At 46.5% G+C, this 26,702-nt stretch overlaps 1 protein-coding gene across 1 annotated transcript; it reads left to right on the plus strand.

Annotated features, from left to right (window-relative positions):
- Positions 1–1,012: 1,012 nt before the first annotated feature.
- Positions 1,013–25,863, plus strand: POU2AF1 (POU class 2 homeobox associating factor 1). Its single transcript, XM_026006735.2, has 5 exons — positions 1,013–1,645; positions 19,885–20,015; positions 20,551–20,593; positions 20,678–20,943; positions 23,824–25,863. Exons 1-5 carry the CDS (start codon positions 1,630–1,632, stop codon positions 24,136–24,138), a joined length of 771 nt encoding a protein of 256 aa, XP_025862520.2. The 5' UTR covers positions 1,013–1,629; the 3' UTR covers positions 24,139–25,863.
- Positions 25,864–26,702: the final 839 nt, after the last annotated feature.

The following is a 26,702-nucleotide window of genomic DNA, read 5'->3' on the forward strand; positions in this document are numbered from 1 at the left end:
ATTCTGACTCTAGTAAGATGAGCTTGGGTCTGACAACCAGCGTATCACCTAATAGCCCTGTGACACTGGGCCAATTAAACTTCCTCAGCATCTGTTTCTCTGAGACATATGGATAGAAGTTTCCTCACCGTGTTGTGGTAACTTGATCAGATAATGTAGTTTTAAGACTTAACCTAGAGCTTGGTGCCTAGGAAGTAGTTGTTATTATGAGTGCTTCATGGAAATCATTATGCTAGGCTGTGAGAAGAGGCCAAGATAAATAAGAAAAAGTTCTTAATTTCATAGAACTTGGAGAAATAGGACAAAACTCAGAGCAGTGTGAGGTAGGACCAGTGAGGTCACATAGCCTCCTAAGAACCCTGTGAGACAGTCGGAGGACTGCTTCTTCATTTTATAAACAAGGAAATGGAGATTCAGAATTATCTGACTTGGTGAAGACACAGCCAGTGAGTGGCACAGCCTTGCTGGGAACTCACCTCTCCCTTGACTGAGCCAGGCCAGATGGATGTGCCTCAGTTTCCAGTGGAAAGAGTGTTGTGTCAGATGGCTCTGAGGCAGTGCGGGAGGCAGAGCTGCAAGGCCCCGGACCTGCCCTAAGGGGCTGTAGTCAGGGAGTTTTGACCCCAGTGATTGGGTCACTGGGGCCTGAACATGTGGCATCAGATACATGGTGGTAGGGGGCTTCCAAACTGGGAGGGAGTCCATGGCCTAACCCGCAATGCTGTGAGGTGGTGAGCCTCACTACTTTTCCTTTGAGAAGCTTCATGCTAATAGGTGGGTGAGTACTAGGAAGGAGGCCTTGTTCATATTATATGGTTAAAGAGCACAGGCATCCTCTCTTCTCTTCCCTGGGTGAGTTGGCCTCTTTCTCCATGGGCATATGGACCATTGGAACCAGCGTGCCCCATATTTAAGCGTGATTAAGCCTCGCAATTTTGGTAATGGCTGGTGGGCCAGGGAGGGGCTATTGTGTTTCAAAATGGAATAAACAGAAGAGCAGTATTAAAAGAATGAAGAGGTTGTTTAGTGAGGCTTGAAGAGACTACAGGTGTTTCCTCCTGTGTTGAGAACCAGTGGCCCCTGGGAATTGCATTTCCCGTTGAGCAGGGCCCATGGCGGACTGAGTCCTGCTGCCATGCCTGTGGTATAGAAACCTGAATGGGCACCATAGAATATCCAGAGTCTTCCAGGGGTCTTTGAGACTCACCCTGGGTGTGTGGGGATCCAAGACCTGACATGCGTGCTCGCACAGCTCACACTCACAGCCGCGTTCACACTCACCACACGTACCAGCCTGCAGTGTGGGGCAGCCTCTGGAGGACCACGGCCCCATGTGTGGTGGTGGTGTTCAGATCCGGCTGGCTGGCTCTGTGAGCAAGTGGTGGGCCTCCGAGGGCGCACACAGTGGGGAGACAGGCAGCCTGGCCTGAGGAAAAAGTGCGCCCGTGCCTGAGGTGGGAGGATGTGATGACGCGGTGCCCCCGCAGCGGGAACTCAGGCCTTTAAAAAGCTGAGGAAACAGCCTCTGAGCAAGCAGTGGCTCCCCTGGAGGAAAGCACACCCGGGTCTCACATTCAAGAAGCCAAACTGTCTGCTTCAAAGAGAAAAGGCAACATCCTGTCACAGGCCATGCTCTGGCAAAAACGTAAGTGGTTTGACCGTGGCTGTCAGAGCCATGTCAGCACAGGTAGGGGCCGGGAGCCACCAGCCAGCCCGGGACTGAGAGGATGTGGTCGTGCTGGAGGCACCAGGGCTCTCTGGGTCCCCCACCCAGGGCAGCGCAGGGGTGAAGTGGGTGAGGGAGCCCAGTGGCAAAACCAACCTGTCAGAGGTGATGCTCATTTTCCAGGCTAGTGTTCCAAGGTGGGACAGCTCATCGGGTCTCTGCTCTGAGGCATGAATCACTGTGGTGAGGAGAGGCCAGTTCATGATTCACAAAACGAAAAGCCAAATGTGACATTGGTTTGGGGCTGAGAGGGGAAAGCCATGGGGTCCTTTACACGCGTGGCTTTATTTTTCACAAAGAGCTGCTCTTTAGCTTGTGGTTCAATTCCCTGGGCCTGTTCCTCTCTGAGTTACTTAGGTTTCTGCTGAAGGTGTCATCTGTTTCTGTGAGTGCACGGGGACAACATGGAACCTTGGCTTTGTTGGGCAGGTCTTTGCTCGCTCCACTCTCCTGCCTCTTGGCATTCTTCCTGGCGCTCTGTGGCAAGCCTTGTGGGTCCCCCGTGCAGGGGGTCAGCGGGTTTATCTTTAACCTTAGTGTTTATCCCTGGGGTTGGATGGAACAACTGTGAACTTTATTTTCCATTATGTGGGATCAAACAGAGACTTGTGTTATTAATAATTGAAATCATACAGAGAGTATCTACAACATTCCCTTCTTGAAATAACAAAGCCAACTCAACAGCCTCCTGACAGTTGAACATTTTGGGGGCTCATTTATGTACTTCCTCAAGGAAGAAATATTACCAAAAAATTGCTCTGCCTTTTCAAAAGTGCTTAGGTCTTTAAAATGCCTTTTGATGAATTTATATACACCCTACTTCAAGCAAACTTAATATAAGAGAATCAAGATTTACAGAAAAGATAAATTGGGGAGTGTTTGTTTATTTTACAAAAAGATATTTTCTTGGAGGCCTTAAAGTTCTGAAAATATACTTTCATTGATTAAAACATAACTTACAGTTACTTTATCACCAACTCATTGTTTCCTTTATTTCTTGTGTAAATTCTCTGGAATTGAGCTTGTTAATATATAATTTGGAGGAGAGATTTCAAAATTTCCCAGATTGTGAAGTCTCATTGTTTGATACTGGCAAGATGCATTTTTTTTTTTTTAATAAAAAGAGATGAACTTTAATTTGGACTTGAGAGCTATGGAGTCCTTCCAAGATCATTAGAGATATGCTAATAGGGGTGCTGTGCATAGAATCCTGAAGGGTAGAGCAGTAGTAGATATTGCTGAGGGCAGGTGGGTGCTAAGGTCCTTAATGGAAGCTGCTGAGTGTCCAAATGCCCTTACACTTAGAAGGCTGAATTGGTGGGTTTTATGTGAGCTCTTGAGGAAATTTTGCCTTGGTTCCTACCCAGTCAAAGCAAGTAATTTTCCTTTTTATTTTTATTTTCTTAAATCTTTAGGTTTCTCATATGTAAAATGGGGCAAAAATAATACCCATTACTCAGAGCTACCCTTATCTTGGTAAGCTAAGATGCCACTGAAATGGTGCTGGTTGCTTTGGTTTTGCTCAATATCTGTGATACGGGTTGCTTCCTTGCATTCATGGGCTGCCATATTCCCTACTCTTGGTTATGCACTACATTTTTCCTTCCTTAATTCCTCTTAAGAGATGAGCGTTTTTTTTGTTTGTTTGTTTTTTTGTTTTTTTTCCCCGAAGGAGATGGTGGAGACATGTTTCTTGCTCACACTCTGGATGTCAGTCAGGTCCAACAAAACTCCATTTTAAGGAGACCACAATATAAGCTGGTCAGTGGAATAACTGGAGTGAACGGTTCTACATGTTCATATGCACACAGTCAAGATTCTCTTTACTTATCCTTCAGCACCCTAAAGGAAATTAGGAAAAGACCTGGGCATGGACCCATCCCCTTACCCAGGATCCAAATAAAACCCTTGTCCAGGGCACTGAGGGGACCTGAGGGACTAGACCCTGTGGGAAAACCAGTAAAAACAGGGCAGCTTTGTCAGCCCACTTTGAATCACCTGATGGAAGGGCAGAGTTTGAAATCAGACATGAAGAGTGCTGAAAAGGCACTTTCTTTTTTCAGAAAACACCCTCGGGCCATGATCTGAAATGACTGTACTATGGCGTTCTGGAAAGGGTTAAGAAAACATCCACTTTTGTACATGTTGCCTTCTCCCTATCTGGCCCATGATCCCTGTGTGGGGACTAAATGTGAACATTGGCTTTGATTCGGATTGGCTCACAGAACTGCTGGCACCACAAGTGGAAATCTGCAGATTCTGAGCCTTGCTTGATTGGCCAGTTAGATAAAAGAGGTCACTCTACCTGCAGATTCTCCTTCTGGGTTCTGCTCTTGGTCCTACAGGCCCTGCGTCCATAGGAATTCACATCCATTCCAATGAGAGGCTCTTGTTAAGGAACTAGTCACAGTGCAGTATAAACAGCAGGAACAATGGAGTGAAACAGGTCTGGGTTTGAAAGCTGGCTCTGCAGCTTCATTATTCAACATTCGCAGATTCTGAAAAATCTGGAGGACCAGGGTTTTAATGCCTGCCTTATGAGGTTTTAGTAGGAGCTAAGGTAGGAAATGTAGGCCATGTCATCAAGTCTCCTGAAAGTGGTTATAGAGCACCGTCCATCCTGTTGCCCATCTGGAGGGATCAGGGAAGTGCTAAATTCCTTCCTGTCTATCCTTTTCTGCACTTTAATTAGAATAGTTAAAAAGGCACAATCAAAATATTCTTGAATGATAGGATCTTTCAAACCAAGAGTTTTCCAAGAGTCTAAAGCAGAGGTCTGCAAACCGTGGCCTGAGTGCCAAATCGGCCCCACCACTTGCTTTTGAAAATAAAATTTTATTGGAACATGGCCATATCTCTTTATTCGCATATTGCCTAGGGCTGCTTTTGCTACAACGGAAGCGTCGAGTAGGTGTCATAGAGACTATATGGCTTACAAAGCCTCAAATATTTACCATCTGGTCTGTTTTAGAAAAAGTTTGCCAACCTCTGGGCTAAATGATTTGGTCGTACTTTACATGTTCATTTCCTTAGGTTTCACTGCAACCAGGGGTCACACATGCCCAACATTAGTGGGAGATAAAAACTTGCAGCAAATTGATTAAATGATTTGCATAAAGCCAAAATTTGATTTGATTGACTTCTTCCTTAACAGCTATGGAACGGAGTACCATCAACTGAACACCATTTGTTGGAAAATGAATGAATCATAGGACTGCTTTTTATTGTTGTTATTTGTATAAGGGAAAGATTTACATGATAATAAAAGGCAGGCTGACTGATTTTCTTTGAATTGGTAGCTTGTCTTGATTCCTGTAGATATGACCCTGGTGTGCAGGGAGGCATTATAAGAACAGGAAATAGTGATTGCTTAACTATTAAGGTATGGACATGCCTTTGCTTTCAGACAACTGCAACAGAGCAGAGGTTCCCAAACTGATAAATTAGGGCCTCAAAATTCTCATTATTGTTGAACTCTGCATTTACTCCAGGGTTCTACTAAACAGCCAATTGTTTAAAGGGAAGTTAAAAAATTCAGTTAAGTATAAGGAAAACTTGCAATAACCACATAATATTTGAAACCTTTCTCTTGCAGAAACTCAGGCAAATGTCTAACAAGTGATTTAGGTCTGTGGAGTACCTCTAACATTTCTGTTCTGTGTTACAACCTTTGTCCATTTATTTTTTTTCCTTTGTCCATTTAATAAGCACCTTTACTTCTCAGCAAGTTTGTGTATTGATTCAGTGGTTCTTGGTGATAAGGACAAGTAGAGTCTAAAGGACAGACACAACCTCACACGCACAGAAGGAAGTGAAATAAGGGACAAACGTAAACCAAGCACACAGATTAGTTGGTAAAAGAGCAATAATTTTCAGAGTGGACACTTTGCTTCCGTCTCTCTATTATTTACTAAAGAAAAACATCAACTTTGTTTCTCTCTATACCCAGAAAGTTCCCAAGTCAGAGGTTTGGAAATCTCTCTTCCATTTCAAATCTGCAAATCTGTTCTGTTGTGAGGAACAGAAACAACCACACTTATTAGCTAAAAATCTGGACATTTAATTCACTTACAAGTTCTGTAAATTTTTGCTTTTAAACCTTCCCATTACAAAATAAAGGTACTAGGTTCTTACCACCCCTCCGCCCCGACTTCTTTCTAAAGAAGTTTGTTTTCCAGCTTATGAAGATGAACACCATTTTCTGACTTCGATTGAACCAAACCAAAGTTGGCTGGTTGATTAAGATCATCAACATAAGTTTCATAGTTATGAAATACTTAGCGATGTTCTAGTTTTCTCATTTTTGTAGTGCTTGATAAGTGTGGGACTGCCTGGAATGGAGAAGCTTTTTCTGGAATCTTCTTGTCCTTGTTGTGTGATGCTATGAGCAAAACATTGTTCTTGCAGGCAGGAGACATGGAGCTATAAGCTATTGGGAGCGGGGCCATAGGCAAGCCACCTATGCTCTTTGGCTCTACAATGGGACTTGCCTATACGTGGCTAAGAGGCAGGGAGATTGAACTTGACTCAAGTTCTTTTTCAGTTATAATTGCTGAGCTTTCATGCAGGCTTATACAAAATAAATCCATGTTTTAAACACCAAGTCTTTAATATTAGAGAAGGCATTTTTCCATCTGCACAGAGCTGTGCTTTTCAACCTTGGCTGAACATTGGAATGCTCTGGAAATTTTAAGAAATACTAATGTCCAGGTCCCAACCCAGAGGGTCTCATTAAATGGCCCTGGGCATTAGATTTTCAAATCTTCCCAGGCAATTCTAATGTGCAGCCATGCTGAGAATAATTGACCTGGAGGTTGCAAGGAATGGCTTCTAATATAGCTTTGGACCTTACACTGCTGTGAGCTGCACATGTTCTGTCCTTTCCATAGGGACCCATACCAGCTCTGGGGCATGAGTACTTACTTGGTGCCCTGCAGCATACCAAATGTTCTGTTGCATCAGTTTAATTACATTGGTTTGCTAGTGAAGAGACCTGAACAACATGGATTTAAATAAGACAGTGGGGTATGATCTATCACCCCGAAGAAGTCCACAGTGGGCCACGCAGGACTGTCCACAGAGTCTGCAGTGCCAACAACATCTCTGGCTACTCCTATTTTCCTGGTCTCCTGTCTTTGGCATGTGGTTTTGGTCCTCAAACCTGTTTCTTAGTTGCTACTGTTGCTCCAGCCACCATATTGGTGTTTTGGACACGGAAGAAGAAGAAGAAAAAGAAAGGCAAAAATATCATCCTTCTCTGCCGCCCCTACAACTACTGCTGACATCTTATGGCCACTCCTATCTGCCAGGGCAAATAGTGTCATTGTGTAGCTGGGCACATTGATGCCCCCAGAACATGGGACTTGTTAGTAAGAAGGGACAGGGCTGATGTCAGGTGCAGCAGCTGCCAGTCTTGGCCACATTTTGGGTGTCTTATCTCATTTAATCCTCATAGAAACCCCAGGGGGTAGGTTCTGTATTAAGCTATATTTCGTAGATGGGAAAATGGAAGCTTGAAGATTAGGTTAGTAAGTCAGCCTGAATATTGTCTCACAAAGCTGTCCTGTGTCTCCACAGTGGTGCTCGGCTCACTCACAGGGTGTAGGAGGGTTCTGTTGGTAAAAGCACAGTCCTCCCACACCAGCTAAAGGAGAGGAAGCCCAATGGCAGAAATGAAGTGGCCAGCTGGTGGATTCCAGGCTCATTTTGATGGGTGTTTCATCTTTCTTACTGCAAGGAATAAAGTCTTTGCATCTATGCCTCCTCCACTGGGCTCTTTGCAGATTGTTTAGCTGCAATGGGAGGGCTCCAAGGGGACAGAGTGACCCAGAATCTTTCCCCCAAAGCCCAGCCCATCTGTTTTCTGGGCAGCACTAATAACGAACCCAGTGTGGCAGTCTGAGTTGGGACCCCAGGCTCCTGCCTCCATGGCACTTCCCTCATTTTGAACTGTCTAGACTTTGGGAGAGTCAGGCTAGCTCTTCACACATGTGTGCACATGTGTGCATGAGTGTGATGTGGTATGAAAAGCAATGTACAGAGAGTAGGGGTTTATTTGGAATTAGGGAGTGGCATCTCTGTTCTTTCAATGCCATTAGTGGTTTAGAGCTTAGCCTCTGGGGCAGGCAGATCTGAGTTCGAATCCTAGATTTATGCCTCACTGGTTGCACGTCCTAACAAGCGCTTCTGCTTCACTCTGCTGCCACTTCCTTAAGTATATAACGAGACCAGAATTCTTACTTCTTTGCTTCATGGCGCTGTGGTAGGTGTTTACTACTGCGCTTCATATCAAGTCAATGCTCAATAATATATATTAGTTACTATTCTTATTTTCCCGCTCTCTCTCACTCTACCTCTGAGAATAAAGCTTATGCAGCTAATTATAGATGGTAATTTGTGTGGCTTCTGAGTTCTGCATTTCTTGTGAAATAGCAGGGTGCGCATTTTTAGTCTTGTAACTTGTGGTGGGGTTCACGGTCAGGGCTAAGGCTTATGGTTAAGGTGGCCATTCTCTGACCCCACTTGGAACTTGGGCTACTCTTTTCTGCCACGCCTCATAAGGCATCAGGCTCGTGTTGACTGACAAAATGTGTTTGTTTTCTTTTAATTCACGAGATTGGACTGAGGTGTTTACAATCTAGCTGTCAGAAGACTGACCCTCGACTTTTGTAAGAAATAGCACAAATGATACCGAAAACTGAAACAGCAGTGTGCTGCCTTTCTTAGTAATGGTTTCATTAGTATCACTTTCTGGGAAGAGCAGGCAGCCAAAGAATTACAAACCAGAGTCATTCTCAGACCAGGTGTTGGGACGAAAAAGGATCTGACCACACTGAAGAAAAGCTGAATGACCCTTGAATCCTCTAGAAAGAGTCATAAATTTAATTGGAAGATAAGTGTACAAAGATTGTGAATCCCTTCCCAGGACTGAGAATTACTGAGGAGATAGCAAAGAAAGAAGAAGAAAAAAACAAAACAAAACAAAACGGAGAGAGAGTTGAAAGCAGGAGTAAGTTTTAATGCTGGAGGAAGGCAATACTAATTCAGGAAAGAAAGGCATAGAAGGAAAACCAGTCATCCCATTTTGTCATCCTATGCATGCGTGCAGCCACTCAGTAATAGGATTATTCTTAGTAGAGAAATCAAGCAATGACATCAATTGTCTTCAGCAGGAGGGAGGAGAAGATGGAATCAGGGAAGGTACCCTGAAGCATATGGCATTAGTTATAAATCCTCCAGAATAAATGATAGACTTCTTGCTTGGATCTTGGGAGACAAAGAGGCCTATTAGGACATAACAGAGGAGCACTGCAAAGAAAATCCAAGGATGTCCAGGCTAGTGTTTGCAACATTTTGGGCACAAATGTCTTTATTCAAACCAAACCTATTGTAGAACTCCAATGCAAAATAAAAATGGAGCAATTCTGGGGGAATCCTAAAGCTCTGATTGCTCACTCACACCCAGACTCCCCTGCTTCCTTCCCTTTATTGGCAACTAACTACAGGTGGCTCCACTGTATTCCAGGGTTTTTAGATCATAGCTTCACAACCATGACCTGGACCAATCCTCTACTCCTTCAGCAAGATCCCTGATAGCTGATCCCAGGTCCTTGGTTTAAATGCTTCTGGGGTAAAGACCACACTTCTGGAGCAAAGTGAAGCCTGTTGTATTGGTCTCCATGAAGCTTTAAAGCTGTGAAGGTCATGTTTTCAATCTATGTCCCTATCTTGTAAACAAAGAAGAGGGTATATTCTTCAAAGATTGACCTGGTGACTCCTTTCTCAGCCTTGCCATTTTTAAAAAGATTTTATTTATTTATTTGAGAGTGAGACAGATAACACAAGCAGGGGGAGTGGCAGAGGGAGAAGGAGAAGTAGGCTCCCTGGGGAGCAGGGAGCTCAACGTGGGGCTTGCTTGCAGGACCCTGAGTTCATGACTTGAGAAGAAAGCAGACACTTAACTTACTGAGCCATCCAGGCAACCCCAAGACTTGCTATTCTAACAACTTCTCCAAGGTTCTTCACAAGGGAATGTCCCCATATTGTGAGGCCATTGGTTAGTAAACCAGGGATTTGGCAAAAAAGCTCATCTTGACTGGCAGTTATATGTCACATCCTGAATCAATTATGAAGGCTGACTTTACTCACATAGTCTGTGCCCCAAGTTGCCACAAGCCTTGGTGCTGGATTTAGATCTGACCCTTTGGTGCTGGGTCTTCTTCCAAGGAATTGGTCTCAGGAAAAGTTGATTTCTTTTTTTAAAAAATATTTTTATGTATTTATTCATGAGAGACACACAGAGAGAGGCAGAGACATAGGCAGAGGGAGAAGCAGGCTCCATGCAGGGAGCCTGATGTGGGACTCCATCCCGGGACTCCCGCATCACTCCCTGAGCCGAAGGCAGATGCGTTTAACTGCCGAGCTACCCAGGTATCCCAATTCATTTCTTCAATAAGAATCTCTTTGGTCTGGAAAATCCCAAACTAGATATTATTTAAATCAAAGAAAAAAACAGTCACAATTCTTCTCTTCCAGCTGCCTGACCATAGGGTTTTCCTATTCTTGATTGGACTGGCAATTCTAGATTCAGGCTCTGGGTCTTAATCTAATAAGGAAAGATGTATCTGTCTCCTCTGCTCTATCTCCTCACTCTGGTGCTAACTTGCTATAGAATTTGTGTGGGCACCTTGGGTTGGCTCACCCCCCCCATATGGTCTTGTGCTCTTAGTGTAGACCCTCTCTGTTCCCACACTGATCCCTTCTGCTCTCAATAAAGCAAAGGCAATGCCCAATATGTCAGCCAGAATTCTGTCTTGCTCTAGTAGGTGATAAAACTCTCCTCGCTGACCACCAAAGAACCTTCTTGTGTGTACTGCCATGTTTCTATCCCATATGGGATATGTACTCCTAGGTTTCTAGCCCTTTGGAGAAGTACCATGACTATGGCCTCAGTCATGGCTCTGTCTTTGTCCTTTGGGAGATACATAGAAGTTCTCTGAGGAGTTATATCTGAGATCAGGACATCATATGCCATCTTACTCTGTCTCTCAAAAATCCTAAGGTCTTCCTTCCTGGAGTTGTCCTTTAAAAATTTAAATCTGCCACAAATCTACTCCTCTGCTGGCTTCTGAAGAAAGAAGTCCTTCTGCTCAGCTCATGGTATCCTTATAAGAGGCCAGTGCCAGGATTTTGATGTCTCCTATCCAGGCTTGTTCTGTTTGCAAGTGAGGTCTTTGACTCAACTCTCTGCAGCATCATTGGCCCCACTGTCTCCTAAACATGGCTGTCCTGCTGCTTGGGGACACCAGGTCCAGGGACCAGGGGGATGACTTCTAGGAGCACCATGAAAACAGGCTGAGACAGGCCTTGCTGGTGGCAGAAGGCTCTGGGTGTGTTGAGGATAGAGACATTCAGTATCAGGATGTAACAGGACGAGGGCAAGTTAGAATCATAGCGCCAGGGCTAGTTCCTTCTCTGATGAGTGATAGGCTGAGATCATAGGAGAAATAGTCATTTGTTCAACACCTGTTACATACTAAATACTTAACTGTTATTTTCATACAAGTGATAATCCTATGAGATGAAGATCCTTACTCTCATTTATCAAATAGGAAAACTGAGGCACATACATGTTAAGTGATTTGCCAAGGGTCACACAGTGATAAGCTATAGAGTAGGCTTTCCAAATTAGGTCTGCCTGAGTCCCAAACAACATTATACCACTTTTCAGCGGCAAGGATTTTAGGGTTCCATTAGGTGCTTCTTCTCCTCCCAGTTGAAATAAGTCAACCCTTAGATGAAGGCAGGTTCTTACTTCACTGAGAGCAGTTGTAGCCTGACTCAAAAGCTTCTACAAATATGAATCTCAGGAAGATAGTTTTGAGACAGTATAGAACCTCTGGAGCCACTTGACTTCCATATGGAACTGGAATTTCTAGGGCTGGTCTTCCTTTAGTGGGCTAATTGGCCAAGATAGGATAGGACCAGCTGGTGAAACATCTTTAGGGCTCATCTAGGGTCCTCAGACTGGGGGTGAACACTGAACATCTGGGAATACTTTGTATGTCTTGGGCAAGACTTACATTCATGGTGTGAGCTGAGCCTCACCCCAGACCAGTGTCCTTGAATCAGAAGTAGAAGAACCATGCTTCATTGCACTTTCCTCTTTGTGTAGCCCCTATGGACTGGGGACCCCTGCTTGCTGCTCATGTAAGTCCTACTGAATCAAGTGGAGGTGGAAACCAGCCAAACAAGCCAGAACACTTCAGTTGTGAGGCAGTTGCCGCTCTGTCACAGTTTGTAATTCTAGGTCTGCTTATGCATTTGTTTAATTAATGTCTGCACGCCACTCAACTGGGTGGTAAGCTCCATGGTGACAGGGACCCACCATTTGCTACTCTGCTTAGCAAATATTTGTTTAGGGCATGCTCTGCTAGGGCTCTCTTGGTCTTGTCCCCTACTCTGAGACTTAGTGTATCTCAGATGGGAGCCTTTTCTGCTCTGGTAACCCCAGTTTCTGTAAGACACAGGCAGATGCAGCTGCTTTCTCAGGTGGACCTATCCTCTGTCATTTCAGTCGAAAATACCAAAAATAAAACTTTGCGGGAAATTGTTTGGGTCTCTCAGTTCTCGTCACTCATGTGAGCAGATTGCTGGTAACCTTCTCATGGACTTCTTTTTCCTCTCGGATGGGAAATACTGTTTCTTGGGGAAATCGGCAGTCAAGGGAGACTGGATTAGGGTGGTCCAAGTCCAGACTCTGACTCGAGGAATGAGAGTCAGAATAGGGCAAGGGACATTTTGTGACTGACCTCTGGGGTTACCCAGGAAAATAAATGAACTTACCTAGGCAGAGGGCAGGCAGAGGCAGAAATGGACTGAGCTTAGAGTCAGAGATCTTGGGTTTAGCTGATGACACAGCTATTTACAAGTGTGGACTTGGCAAGTCACTTAACATCTCTGGGCATCATGTTCCTCATCAGTGGAAAGGAAGGTGAGAGGGAGACCTCCACTGCCTATTTCAGAAGTTGTGGTGAGGCTTCAAATGAAATCATTTGTGTCAGAGCTGTATGAGTCACAGAAAATCATGCAAAGATGAGTGTGGTGATTTCTGAGCTCCTGGGGGTTAAAGTCATGACCAGGAGACACATGGACCTTTGGCATGCATGCATTCAACGTGCTGAATCTTCATGAAGAAGAGACAGAACACTGACACTCTCTGGGAGTAGAGAGAGGAATCCAAGAGCCTTGTGTGCTCACTCTGCTTGTTCTGCAGGAGGTTTGGAGGGAGGATGGACGCGTGGTGTGGAATGTGTCCTTTGGACGCATGGATGCACTGAGAGCCCCTGGGGGAAGGATGTCTCGGCAGCAGTGCCTGTGAAGACAGGCTGAAGGCTCTGGCACTACTGATCTTTTTGTCTGATCTCACCCAAGGTCATGGAGTGGGACATCCAGTACTTTTGGGATAATCCAGGTAATCCTGAGGCTATGGAGTGGGAACATCTCAGGCAGGAGCTTGGTGGATGAGAGTGGCCTACGGGTAAACTGTCTCTCTGCTTAAGCCTAACATAATCTGAGAGCAATGTGTGATCACTCTGGGTATCCATTCCAGGCTGGCTGGGGCTTCCTTGAAACAGAGATCACTTGGCTCCTAGGCCCCTTTGTTCTGGGGCTCTGTGGTTCTAAGATCTGTGGTCACCCCAGATCTACTTTACAATCCTCTCCTGGCTCTTCTTTCTCAGGTTGTTTCTCTAAGTCCTTTTGGCCACCCATGTCTGTAACTCTCCTCTATCCTTCACAGTGACCTCTTGGGGTCACGGTAGATCACTGGATGGTTCTCATCAAATGATGGTTGATCGTTGAGCTCTGTGGGGCTGACAGGAATATGCTTCTTAGAATGGGGACAAAGAGAGGAAATGTCACTACTTTTCCCTTCCTTTCTCTGATCAGACTGGAGAGTCTGTGATCAGCCACCATCTTGGAGTGCTCTTTGATGGAGGCATCCGAAATCTACACATCAAGACACTGTGGCTTACTTCTTTTTGGCTATCCCAGCAGCCTTAGGAGCAACATCAGATTGTAATTCAGTTGAAGTTCCACTTTCTCATGTCTTCTGAACACTTTTTTTTTTTTTTTTTTAAGATTTATTTGAAATAGAGAGAGAGAGAAAGTGCATACTCATAAGAGGGAGAGAATCTCAAGCAGACTCCTCCCTAAGCATGGAGGTGTGGAGGGGCTTGATCCCATGACCCATGAGATCATCCCCAAAACCAAGAGTCAGATGCTTAACTGAGCCACCTAGGAGCTATTCTTCTGAACACATTTAAAGGCACTTTTTTATCCATCTATCTTTCTCATCTGCCCTGGATGTTATCCAGATTACTAGAATATATGAGTGATGTGGTGATACTTGCTAGCTGCAAAGCCCTTTCAGTTTAAACATTAGTGAATGGAAAGCCTACATTTACATGTGTATGGAATCTCTTTGTTGGCCTCCATTAAAAAAAAAAAAAAAGTAAACTGCAATCTAGTGTAAATTGGGCAGGAAAGCCTTTTTGTAGCATGTCAAGTCCAATCTTTGGCCAAAGCCCAAGTTCTTTCTTCCTGTCTGGAAAAAAAACAGCCATTGTCCATGAATGGAAAGAACAAATTTGAAAACTTTGACTCAGATCTTCAGCAGAAGAGGAACATTCACATTAGTGTTTCAGTTCAGGATGTGGATAATCCTTGAGCTGATCTGAGCTAAACTTTCCCAGGCACCCTCAACTACCTTGGACTGAGAACACAAACAAACTTCTTTGCATTAAAGTGAAAAGTGTCAGCAACTTTTATGACTTTGTTTTCTGTTAGAAGCTAGAATAAGTTTGTTAGCCCTAGGCTTGAATTCTATTGTTCAATTATTTGTTTTTGGTTTTGCGATGAGTAAAGAGAAAATTATTTGTTTTTCTTCTTAGTGAATCTTTTTTTTTTTTTTTTTTAATAGTAGTGACGTTTCAGCAGCAAGATAGAATAATATTTACTGTGGTTACTTGGAATGATCGATAGTGTGTCATGTGTCCTCTTGGGCTAAGAAGGTTTATCTTTTTGTCTTTCAAAATGGCCCTGTGTGGCTGCTGGTTTGAGGTTTAACCTCAGTTACAAACGGAAAGTACTATCAGTGAGCTAGATTGTCAAGATGGGTGGGATGGGTGCCTGTTTCTGGTACCCTGATGACAGAAATGTACCCAACTAGCCTTTAGAGCAGCAACACTAACTGGTATTCAACTTACTGCCTGCCCTGGAGGCTCATGGGAAATCTGTAACAGGACAGTGGCTAGGAGAAGAGTCTCCTTCCAAGAGGATCTTGGAGGCTATTCTAGGTAACACCTGTCTGAAGAGGCTCTCTGAAAGCAGCCTCGGGGAGAAGTTACAGTGATAAATGCCTCCGTGCTGGCTCTACTAGGAGCCATTAGAATGGACCTACCTCCTTAGCCAAGTAGCTTCCTCTCTGTGGTGTGAATGTGGTTTGCATGGGGTCATTAAATAAACAAGTGCTGACGATTTTGCATATGTCCTCAGAGATATTTATTATACCTTCTTCAAGAAACTGGAGAGCCATGTTTATTTAAATCAGTGGAATCCATATGTTCCCTAAGCTCAATGCAAACACGCATAATGCCCACAAGCAGCCAGAGCACTGCCTGAAGTGACCAGTTGGCTCAATCTGTCATGGTCTGTGCTCTCCAGAGGAACAACAGCTGCAGGACTCTTATTTTTGTGATGTGGAGCATGTCTGGGTGTGTGGCAGGGGGAACTGAAATGTCTTCTGCTGACTTTTTATACCTTCAGATTTTTTTCATCGCTCATTTTGGAAAAGGGAAGCCCTCACTGGGGCCAAATTTATAGGTTTTTCTGTAAATGAGTTTTGAGTGTTTTTTTTTTCCCAAACTCCGCTGGTGACTGACTTCCAGTGGTGGGAAGGTAACATGGCTGAATTTCTCACACTGAAAAAGGAGATTCCTAGCAAGGTTCATGTTTAGGTGGGAAGATTTTTCTCAGTGGCGGATACTCGGATGCTCCCAGGAGACTTAATGGGCCTTCAGACCACAGGATAAATGGTGAGGAAGCTTCAGGCTTTGAGGACCTGCTACCTGGAGCTGCAATTTAATTTAGGGGGCTGTAAATATCTCTGGTCAACTCTCCTCTGGGAAACTGGACTTTAATCCTTTCTGTTTATATATTAATTATCATTTGATCTTCTGTTTTATTTTCTTTGTCTCTTACTGTTATTTTAAGAAATTATTTTAAGAATCTTAATTAAAAAAAAAAATTCTAGTTTAGTCACTTTAAAGCTAGCTCAGTTCAGGGATCCAGAAACCCCAAGGCAAAGCAATCATGATTTAAGACAAACTTCTTTTCCTATTCCAAATTTGTATCTGTGGGCTCGTTTCTTATGCCAGTGGCAGTAGGGAGTACAGTGTTTACTGTAGAATTAGAAACGGTTGTTGCTGCTTCCCAAAGATTGGTGTGAAAGGCACGGACTGCAAGTCTTGGCTTTGCAAATACACTTGGCCATCGGGCTCCTTTGGGATTTGTCGTGAGGCTTCTGATCCTGAGGTTTCACGGCCACCTTCTGAAGTCCCTGTCAGAAGCACTCTCTCTCATACCTGCACACTTGTAGTTAGTTGCCAGATTCCCTGGCAGCTGGTTGTGGACTCGTAGGTGGGTAGGCAGGAGATCTTTGAGAGCTGGGGGAGTTTTGTGACTGCAGTAGGAAGAGGTGAGGACTGAGAAACTGCTCTCCATATGGTCTGTGCTGGGCACACCTGTTGACTCTGTGGGTTCTAAGGAAGTCCAGACATCGGAGGCTGATACCCTCTGCTCACAGCACCTCCCCCAAGCCCTCTTTGTTCATTGATTCAAAAACAACAGGAGGCAGGAAGTCATCACTTTGACAAGATCCTGGAAATGCCCAGCTGGCCTCTTGGCAGCCAAGTGTTCCATGTGTCCACTTCCTGGGAGGGGGTGGACTCGGGTAGGAGTCCTCTGGGCCCTTCCCCAGAAGCATACATGCAAATCAGAGGGGGTGAGCTGTGGACCTGTCTTTGATGTGGGCCTGTGGGATTGAGGTTTTCTTGTCCTCCAGCTGAATTAGAAGTGTGACCCCCAAATAAGCCTGTCCCCTGAGTTTCTCCCCAGTGCATAATGCCTCAGGCCACACCCTATGCCTAAGAAGAGCTGGAAACCTGATTGCAGACCAGCAGAGCCCGAATGTCGTGGGTGTGAACAAAGCCAATGTGGCTGTGGGTGACCAAGAATGAACGAGTAGAGTATGGGAGCACAGGTGACCTCGCTCTCTGCCACGTCAGGCCCCACCTGGGTTCTGGAGCCGACGGTGGGCATCAGTTATCATGAGGGGAAGTGGCACATGGGAACCAGGAGGGGGGGCTCCCAGAAGGAGGGTTGGAAGGATTCAGAACAGGTCATCAAGAAATAGCTGGAAGGATGGGATGTTCATTCAGACTCCACAGGGGACCTGGTGTCTGTCTTCAGATGCTGCTACTAACACTGAAGATAATATTAGCTCACCTTTATTTAATGCATCCTGTGTGCAAGCTCTGTTTGAAGCTTCCCCTACTGGTTATGTATCTTTACGATCCTCACCGCATGGATGAGAAGACTGTAGGTGGATTACGAATGGCAAATTTCACCAGAAGGCAATGCAAGGAAAAATGGTGCTTGTTATGATGTGGCAGGTCCAGGAGGAGGAAGAGCTTCCTGACACTGTAGCTCCCCAGAGGAAGGTGGAAGGTGGCTCCCCTCCCTCCACCACTTCCACCTTCCTCTGGGGAAAGAACATGTACCATAGGGGGACATGGCTTTGGGAGCATCCGTGTATTTTTGCCGTGAATCCTCACACCTGCTGTGGGAGAGATGAGTTACTGAGGCCCAGGGGTGTTAAATAAATCATCTGAGACCTTTCCACCAGTAAGCGACAGCCCAGATTTGAATGTAGGTAGTTTTGGCTCTTGAGTCCATTGTTAATGCTACATATAGGAATGCCTGCTTACAGGTAGTCTCAGGGCACTTGGCACCAGGCTGGGTCTCTCTGCTCCACACTCCGGCTTCAGTCTCAATTTCACAAGTTGTAACTGTTCCGTTGCTTGTCTCTCCCACTAGATGCCAGATGCATGTGGGTGGGGGCCACAGCTTATGCTGTTCAGAGCTCTGTTCATAGTGTCGGGGGATATTTGAATGAATGAATGAATGAATGAATGAATGAATACCAATACAGATTCCTCACTATGATAAGGGAGATTAAAAAGAAGATAATAAATCTCCTATTAGGACATTAGAGGGAGAATCTTATCTTATCCCTCATCTCCCTTAGAGGGAGAGAATCTTATCATCTTATCTCCCTTAGAGGGAGATCAGGAATGAATTATCAGTAGTTTTAACCTTGGCAGAGCTTCAGAATCACCTAAAGGACTTTTAAGACACAGATTCTTAGGCCCACATCACCCCGCCCCCATCAGAACTCTCTGATAGCCTGGGCATCTGCGTTGTGCATCACTCCCTGGTCAGTTCCGCTACTTGGCCAGGTGAGGAAGCCCCCTTGGATGCATCTGAGTCTGGGGTTCTCTGCATTACGTGTTCTGTAACACTCCCTTTCTTGCTTCGTGCTGCCTCTCCCTGCCTGCTGGCATCAAGGCCAGGCTGTGTGTGTGTGTGTGTGTGTGTGTGTGCGTGCCTGGAGCATGGATGGAGGTCTGTGCTGGGTCAGGCACGGGTTCTTATCAGCTGGGTATTTACTGAGCAAAGTTCAGCCAGGGCAGCACTATGGTTCCGGGTTTAGTAGATATCCAGACTTCCAGGCTTTTGACTCAGAGCCCACGTCCCTGGGGCCCTTATCGGTGGATGATAATGGACTCCCTGTGCGAGCCCCCAGGGCCGATGGTACTCACTTTTCTTGTCAGACCCAGGTCTGCCCTTGAGAGGCCCAGGGCCCTAGGCTGTGAGCTGTCTGGGTGGGCAGAGTCACTGCCCAGCCATGACTGCTCTGGCTTGCTCTCTCCGGCCAGGATGTACCCTGTTCCAACTCAGTGCTTTCATTTCCCAGCTTTGATGACAAAAGGCACAGGGAACCTCTCAGCAGCAAGGCTGGACATCTCTGGTCCTAAGTGCGTAGATCACCATCAGGTACTTGTCCTGGGATCCACAGAGGCCCTGGGAACAATTCCCCACAGCCCAGGAGAGGTGAAGGGAAGGTGAATGCCAGCACATTTCACATAATGAACCAAATAATCAACAAATACCCGACTGAGCTTGCTATGGACATGCTACTGGGGAAGGTATAGAGAAATGAGGTATCATATCTCACCTTGACAGGTTTAGGATCTAATTAGGGGCATAAGAAATATACATCAAAAGGATTATTAATTACAGAGCAGACTGCAAATTTATTAAATGCTCACTCTGTACCTGATTTTTATACTGAGTATATGCTGTGCTTCTCATTTCCTAGGCCAGAGTCTCCTTAGGACATTCCTTTGCTAAGAAATTGCACTGAGAGGTGTTAATGACTTGCCCAGGGTCACGTGGCTAGAATGTGGCAGAGGCAGATGTGGCACCTGTGTCCTCTGATTCAGAGTGCCTGCTCTTATGGTGGCCTTTGCCATCCCCTATGCCGAGCACTAAATTGGTCTAAGAGGCTGGAGGATGAAGCCACTTCTGTGGGCAGCCGCGGGCAGCCAGGAGGGCTGCACTAGTCTTGAGCAAGGTTGAGCCAAGAGGCTGAGAAGTGTAAGCAGGAACCCTGACCATGGGAAATCACAAGTAGAGATGAGGACATGAGACATGCAAGGAACGTGAAGAGAAGCCTGAGTAGAGCTCCCGGCCAGAGTCAGGGTTTATGTGGTACTTAGTGTGCAAAGTGGTTGGAAAATGGGTTGGACTAACACAGCCCAGGACTTTCAGTTGTACTTTCAAGGTTGCAGGCCTTAATTGATGGGATGGAAGGAAGTCACAGAAGGTTTGGGGCAGGAGGAGTGACGATACTGAGGGAAATTGTCTAGGAAGTCTCATGGGTCCTCCTTGTTCAGGCACAAGTGAGGTAAGCAGGCACCCTGGGATGGGGGCTCGTCCAAGGGGGAGATGCTCAGTGACATTGCTTTTCACAGCCACAGCTCCAGAACAGGCCCCAGCCCCACCCCGGCCGTACCAGGGTGTCCGTGTGAAGGAGCCAGTGAAGGAACTGCTCAGGAGGAAACGTGGCCATGCCAGCAGTGGGGCGGCTGTTACACCTACGGCGGTGAGGGGCCCCTGTGGCCAGTGTGTGTGTGCATGCATGTGTGTGTGTGTGTATGTGGTGGGGTGTCCAAAGGGGTTGGATGGGAGTATGCTTCCTTGCCCTATGAGATGCTCACTGAAGCCATGAAGCCAACACATCACCAGGGTATGGCTGCTGAAGGATGGACCTAAGATAGAACGAGTCAGTGGTCCCTGAAGTAGGGTGAGGGCTTTGGGTAGACTGGCTTGGCCCGCTGAAGACAGTTAGGGCCAGGGCCTGAGTGAGCGGATGAATCACACAATCCTGGCGTGAGCTGGGGGCTCACTGTGGGAAGAGGATGATGCCAGTTCCCTAAGTGCACAAGGTTCTTGCTAAATGGAAACATGAATCCCTCAAAAGTATGGGTGGTGATGGTTGGGGCACAGGGTGGGTGTTGTGTTCTAATAAGGAAAATTCTCCCATCCCTTCCTGCCCTGGGGACCTCTGGGCAAGTTTTTTGCACAGGGTTAGTTGGAGACAGCAGAACATTGATCCTAGTCTTCTCTTTTCCCTCTAGGTGGTGCTGCCCCATCAGCCCCTGGCCACCTACACCACAGTGGGTAAGAGCCCCCTATAGCCCTGGTCCCCTCTGTGCCCCTCATCCGGGTGACACCTGCAGTTCTGTAATTTGCTTCTTCCCACAGGTCCTTCCTGCCTTGACATGGAGGTCTCTGCTTCCACAGTGACAGAGGAGGGGGCCCTGTGTGCCGGCTGGCTCTCCCAGCCCGGCCCGGCCACCCTCCAGCCCCTGGCCCCGTGGACACCCTACACGGAGTATGTGTCCCATGAAGCTGTCAGCTGCCCCTACTCAGCTGACATGTATGTGCAGCCCATGTGCCCGAGCTACACAGTTGTGGGGCCCTCCTCCGTGCTGACCTATGCCTCCCAGCCGCTCATCACTAATGTCACGGTACGTCGCACAAAAGCTTTGCTGCACCAACCCATGCCAACTGCACCCTTTGGAACATAGGCTGACTTCCTGACCCCTGATCATTCTTGCTATTGATTTGCAGGATAACTGAGTCATTAGGCTCACCCTGTCCTGTAGGGCGGCCTGCTCTTCTCTCCAGTGACCTAAAATATCTTCCACAAAGAAGGCTCATGGCCTCCCTTGTCACGCCTTGTATTCCTCAGGACTGGGAGGTTCTCCAGCCTCTCTGCCCTATGTCTCTCCTGCTGACCCCAAAGCAGCAAGTCTTGGTAGGAAGTTTAAGTTTTCAGGTTAGAGATCTCAGGTGAGATCTGCGTGGGGTCTTGTGCCATAGCCAGCATTTTCTTTCTATTCAGATGGCCTAGGGGGTGATTGTTCACTGAACAATGGGATTTGCCAGATGATCTTAAGGCTAAGTAACAGGTGACACAACTTTTCAGAAAACTACTTTTTACAAAAGATTTATTTATTTTTAGAGAGAGAGTGAGAGAGTGTGTGTGTGTGTGTGTGTGTGTGTGTGTGTGATTGAGTATGTGAGTAGGGGAAAGTGTGGAGGGACAGAGAGAGAGAGTGTCCTCAAGCTTGGCATGGAGCCTGGTGCAGTCTGAGATCATGACCTGAGCGGAAACCAAGAGTTGGATGCTCAACTGACTGAGCCACCCAGGCACCCCACAGAAGTCAGACACACCTGCAGGGTAATTTTTTGAGTGCTGCCTCTAGCATCAGATTGCCTGGGTTCCCTTCATCCCTTCACTTAGGAGCTAGGAGGCCACAGACCCCTGGTGCCCACATCTGTGAAATGAGAATACTGATAAGAGAGCTGATGTCAGGCTCCAGTGGGAGGGCACATGTGGAGGACTTAGCATAGTTCCTGGCAAACAGAAAACACTCCATAAGTGTTATTATGATTGTCTCAAAGTCGGCCAGCAGCATTAACTAAGGGCTTCCTTCAAGTGCCAGATAGGAAAGCAATGAAGGAAGAAAGGAAGATAACTAGTTTTATACGAGTGACACCTGTGTGAGCAAAGGAATGGGAATCCCCCAAGCGTTCAGAGAAGGAAAGCTCCGTGGGAGTAGCCATATCCAGCTGCAGTTCAGGGTAAACTGTGGGAGGTGGAGCTGGGGCCTCATGAGTAGCTGCAAAGCCCACGTTGATGATGGAGTTTGCTTTGGTTCCTTGCCTCCTGTCCATTTCCCTCAAGAGTTGAGTGTCATCCTGATGCACCTGCCTTTTCATCACCATCCAGCCCAGGGCCCACAGAAGCCCTCCTGCCCTCTGCCCCCTGGCTACCCAGCAAACCGGTTGTGGGGCCTACATGGTGGTACTAGGAAGGAGTGCCTTCAGCACCTTTCCCAAGCAACTCATTTCCATATCGGGGGCCTTGGGTAGGGGGAGGAGGTGGCAGATATAACTGTTCCCAGTCATTTCAACCCCAAGGATTTCTTTCATTATTTACCTTTCATTATCTCCACCTCCTACTTTGAAAGGTTCTGTGTATTAAACAGACTGTATTTATTAAGAAATAATTTATTTGTTTTGCCACTTTGTAATTAACTCATCAAAGCTGGTTGGAGCTACCAGTCAGCACTCCTGATGAACAGGAGCTAAGACCTGTTGTAGCACTGGGTTGATGGAATTCCATCTCTGAGTAAAGAAACCTGCAATTACAGGTGACCTGCATGGGTTTATGACTCAAAGAAGTAGGCTTTCCATTTGGATTTTTGAAGAACTGGAAATTTTAAGGCTTTGCTGGGAAGCTGGAAGGCCTCTGAGACCCTTTCCAGCTCTACCATTCTGTAGGAAAACACTGTAAACCTTGCTACTCCAACTATGGTCCCTGGACCAGCCACACTGGCATCACCAAGGATCTGAGTGGACTTGCAGAATCCCAGGGCCTACCCCAGCCCTCCTAGACCAAAATCTGCATCATAACAAGATTCCCAGGAAACTGACATAAACTCTTCCTGAAATGACTCTAATGGTTTACTCTCAAAACAGTGGCAACCAGACAGAGATAGGATGGGGGAATGAGGGGCAGTGGGGGGGGGGGATTTGGGCCTCTCTTACATCATTTCATGCAGAGACCTTCCTCCTCCACCTGCTTCCTCAGCTGTAGAAGATAGGAAGGACCCAGGCCCTTCTCTCCTGCAGGCTTGACCTCAGGTTTGTAGTGTGGTAGCTGCACAGGTGAGAGGCATTGTTTGCAGGGTGCCTGAGAAAATGACCCTGGGAGAGCCATGGGGGTCCAGCTCAGAGATATGAGGACGAGGAAGTGGAAGGCGCCGGGAAGCTTTAAGGAAAGGCTAGTTCACTAACACAGTAGTGCTTCCCCAGCCTCTAGGTCTGCCCAGAACAGGAGGGAGGTGAGTGGGGCTCTGTTGGCCTGGGTGGATCTCAGGATGTCAAGGCTGCCATAGGGAGCCAGGGCCATCTTTGTCTCTAGGCCTGCCAGTAGCCAGCCACCTTTGGGATATGGCTACCATGCCAGGGGACAGGCTTGTTAACATGCTGTACTTTCACTGATTTTTAAGATGGACATTTCTCCCCACCCACATTTTAATATCTTTGAAATTGGGATGCAATTTATATTCAATAAAACCTGGAAAAGCATCTCTAATCAGCTCGGCCCAATGGTGTCTGTTCTATAGGTAACTCCGTACAGAAGAGAAATGGACACCTGGGGAGGTGGTGTGAGCAGGGACATGCAGCTGGTGAGGGATAGAGTCAGGGACCCAGCTCAAGTCTGTGTGGCTTCTGGGGGAGACTGAGCAGGTGGAGACAACACCAGGACAAGGATGAGCAAGGCCAAGGGGATCCCCAGCACTGCTAACCCTTCATCCTGTGTCTTCCCATCACAGACGAGAAGTGCAGCTGCACCCGCGGTTGGGCCCCAACTGGAGGGCCCAGAGCACCAGGCGCCCCTCACCTATTTCCCGTGGCCTCAGCCCCTGTCCACTCTGCCCACCTCCACCCTGCAGTATCAGCCTCCGGCCCCAGCCCTGCCTGGGCCCCAGTTTGTCCAGCTGCCCATCTCCATCCCTGAGCCAGTCCTTCAGGACATGGAAGACCCCAGGAGAGCCATTAGTTCCCTGACCATCGACAAGCTGCTTTTGGAGGAAGAGGATGGTGATGCCTACGCACTCAACCACACGCTCTCTGTGGAGGGCTTTTAGGGCATGCTCCTGAGAATCCTGTTCCCTGAAACTGGGATTTAAAACAGGGAACAAGATTCACATCTCTTTGGAGTAGCCATTTTATGACTACACTTTGCATTCCAACCTAGAATGATAGACTTTCCTTCCTCCCTCTTCTCCCTCCTCCCTGCTCCCTCTTTCCCTCCTCCCTCTCTTCCTTCCCTCCTTCCCCTCTTCATTCCTTTTTTCCTTTCTCATTTCTTTTTCCATTTCAGCTCCTTTTTGAGAAGAAATTATAGGGATTTAGTGGTAATATTGACACCAGTGTTGCAGACCTATGACCCAGGTGCTTTTACTTCTGCCTCAGTTCATCAATTGGGACAGCAGCCCCACTGAGCTGGGGGCCAGCAATGCCCTACCATCTGTCACTTTAAGATGGATGGGGTGTCCTACCGCCCCTCCAAGGGCAGACCCAATGCCAGAATCCTTGAGCTGTCAGTTCACATGGTGGCCCCTTTGCTGTTCTCAGACTTAGAGTGTCAGGCAGCCGAGTCTCAAGGCCTGGGGTTCAGTGAGGTGGTGGGGGTGAGGGTCCTGGGGGTGGGTAGGGTCTGGATCAGGGGACAGAGGAGGGAGGGGAACAGGTGTGTGTGTGCCTATGGGGGGGAGGGGGAGGAAAAGATTGGGTGGAGAGAAAGAGGGTCCAAGGAGCCATTCCGCTCTAGATTACTTGGTGATTAAGGAGAATAAACTTAAGAAAAATATCGGTTTAATTGGTGGTTTTGTTTTTCTCCTTGAGGATCTTGCAAGGAAAGCTGGGCTCTTATACTCAGGAGGATGAATAGGTCTGTGCTTCTTCCTCTGTGCAGACCTTCCATGGGGCTTCCGCGGGGGTGGGGGTGGGGTGGGGGGCAGAGCCACTGAAGCCCAGGGGTGACTGGGTCCTCACTTAGTGCTGCCATATGCTTCTTGTGTGTTTTAAAAAACTCCACAAGCCAACACTGTGTGGAGTCAAGGCCTCTTTCCTAAGCACCATCCTTCCTGGGGGATTCTAGAGCCTCTAGTAGTACTGTGAGGTTTCATTTTGATTTTTTTCCCCCTGGGGAAACTTCTGATTTGCAGATGCTTGCACACAGTTGTTGTCCGTGGGGTGCTGAGCGGCTGACAGCAGCCCATCTGTCCACTTAAACCAGTGTCAGCAATAGGCAGACACGTTAGTTGGTGGAGTCTATGTAGGAGCAATCAACTTTTCTCAGAAACGGTTTCTTTGACACATTTTCTTTACCATTTTAAATAGAAACTCTAGAAAGTTGCCTTTGATTGGATTTTTCTCTGCTTTGTGATTATTTTGACCCAAATTTCTCAGTATCTGCCTAAAATCCCAATCTTGATTTATTTTTGTCAGACTTAATATTTAGATTTAAAAGGTTAAAACTTCAGATAACAAATTTATATCTTTGTTGGTAGAGACGGTGAGTAGGCAAAGGAGAGGGCCTGTTTGGTTTCCTATAGAAAACACTATCCAAGTGTTTTCAGCTTATTATTTGAGGGTTTGAGATGATGCAGGAGCAATCCCCATAGGGAGTTTGAGTTGGTAAGAACTAGCAAAGAAATTAAGTACTTTAAGTATCTGCTAAGATTTAAATGGTGACTTTTTTTCCCTCCTTATCTTGAGGTAAAAGGTCTTGGTTGTAATAGTCTCTCTAGGTTTCTTCCTGGGTTTTCCTGCTAAGCTGGAAACATTTTAATAAAGATTCAATCAGACTTCTTTTTTGCCAAAGTGTTTTATTTCTTATCATATTAATCCCCCTTAGCTTGCAGTTCCATGTCAGGCAGGGTGATTGTAGGCAGGAGCTTACATGAGTCTTGTTGACTTTGCAACTTGATCTACTGCAAGGGAAGATGCAACTGGCCCCACTTGCCTGCTGGTCGGGTCCTGTGGGGCTGGGGGCGGGTGTGTGTGTGTGTGTTTGTGTGTGTGTGTGTGTGTGTGTGTGTGTGTAACATGCCAGGCCAGTAGGCTTGTTCTCCAGGATAGCAGGAATCTGAGGCAATGAAGGAAAAATTTTAACCCAATTGCTCTTCTTGTTATTCATGTTATGTGGGTAAATTCTCATGATGCTGGGTGTCCAGAGGTAAGTTTGACCACTGGTGTTTCCATCTGTCAGAACCTAGGGGCATGTGACACAATGAAGAGTGCTATGCCCAAAGGAAACCTGTCTCTCAGGGCCAGACATCACAATGAAATGGAAATTCAAGAAGCCTGCCAGTCCCCTCTGACATGAGTCCTTGGAATGAGTAACAGGTTGGAGAGGTCTCCTTTTCCTGTGATTGTCTGAGTTACTACAACTTCTGAGTTCACTGTTTTCACTGTTAATCTCCACTGGGGTAACTTTTTTTTAATAGTCCACTTTATTCTGTCATATATCTTGTTTCCAGATTTTGGGGGACAATAGTACATCCAACTATTTGGCTCCCTTTAGATTATCACCACTGTTGTCTTTTTTCTTATTCTCTATGTAGATCATAACCCAGAAAAAAGATGTGGAAGGAAAGGTACTTGAGGTTTTTCTTCCCCTCTGGTATTGCCAAGGCTCAATGGT

The sequence above is a fragment of the Vulpes vulpes genome, chromosome 12 (assembly GCF_048418805.1).
Source record: "Vulpes vulpes isolate BD-2025 chromosome 12, VulVul3, whole genome shotgun sequence".
Taxonomy (NCBI): Eukaryota; Metazoa; Chordata; class Mammalia; order Carnivora; family Canidae; genus Vulpes; species Vulpes vulpes.

What these genes read in the sequence shown, in the direction of transcription:
- POU2AF1 (XM_026006735.2), top strand. An exon ending in CGGCTGTTACACCTACGGCG is followed by an intron (nt 20,016 to 20,550) that starts GTGAGGGGCCCC and finishes TTTTCCCTCTAG; the next exon opens with GTGGTGCTGCCCCATCAGCC. An exon ending in CGCTCATCACTAATGTCACG is followed by an intron (nt 20,944 to 23,823) that starts GTACGTCGCACA and finishes TTCCCATCACAG; the next exon opens with ACGAGAAGTGCAGCTGCACC.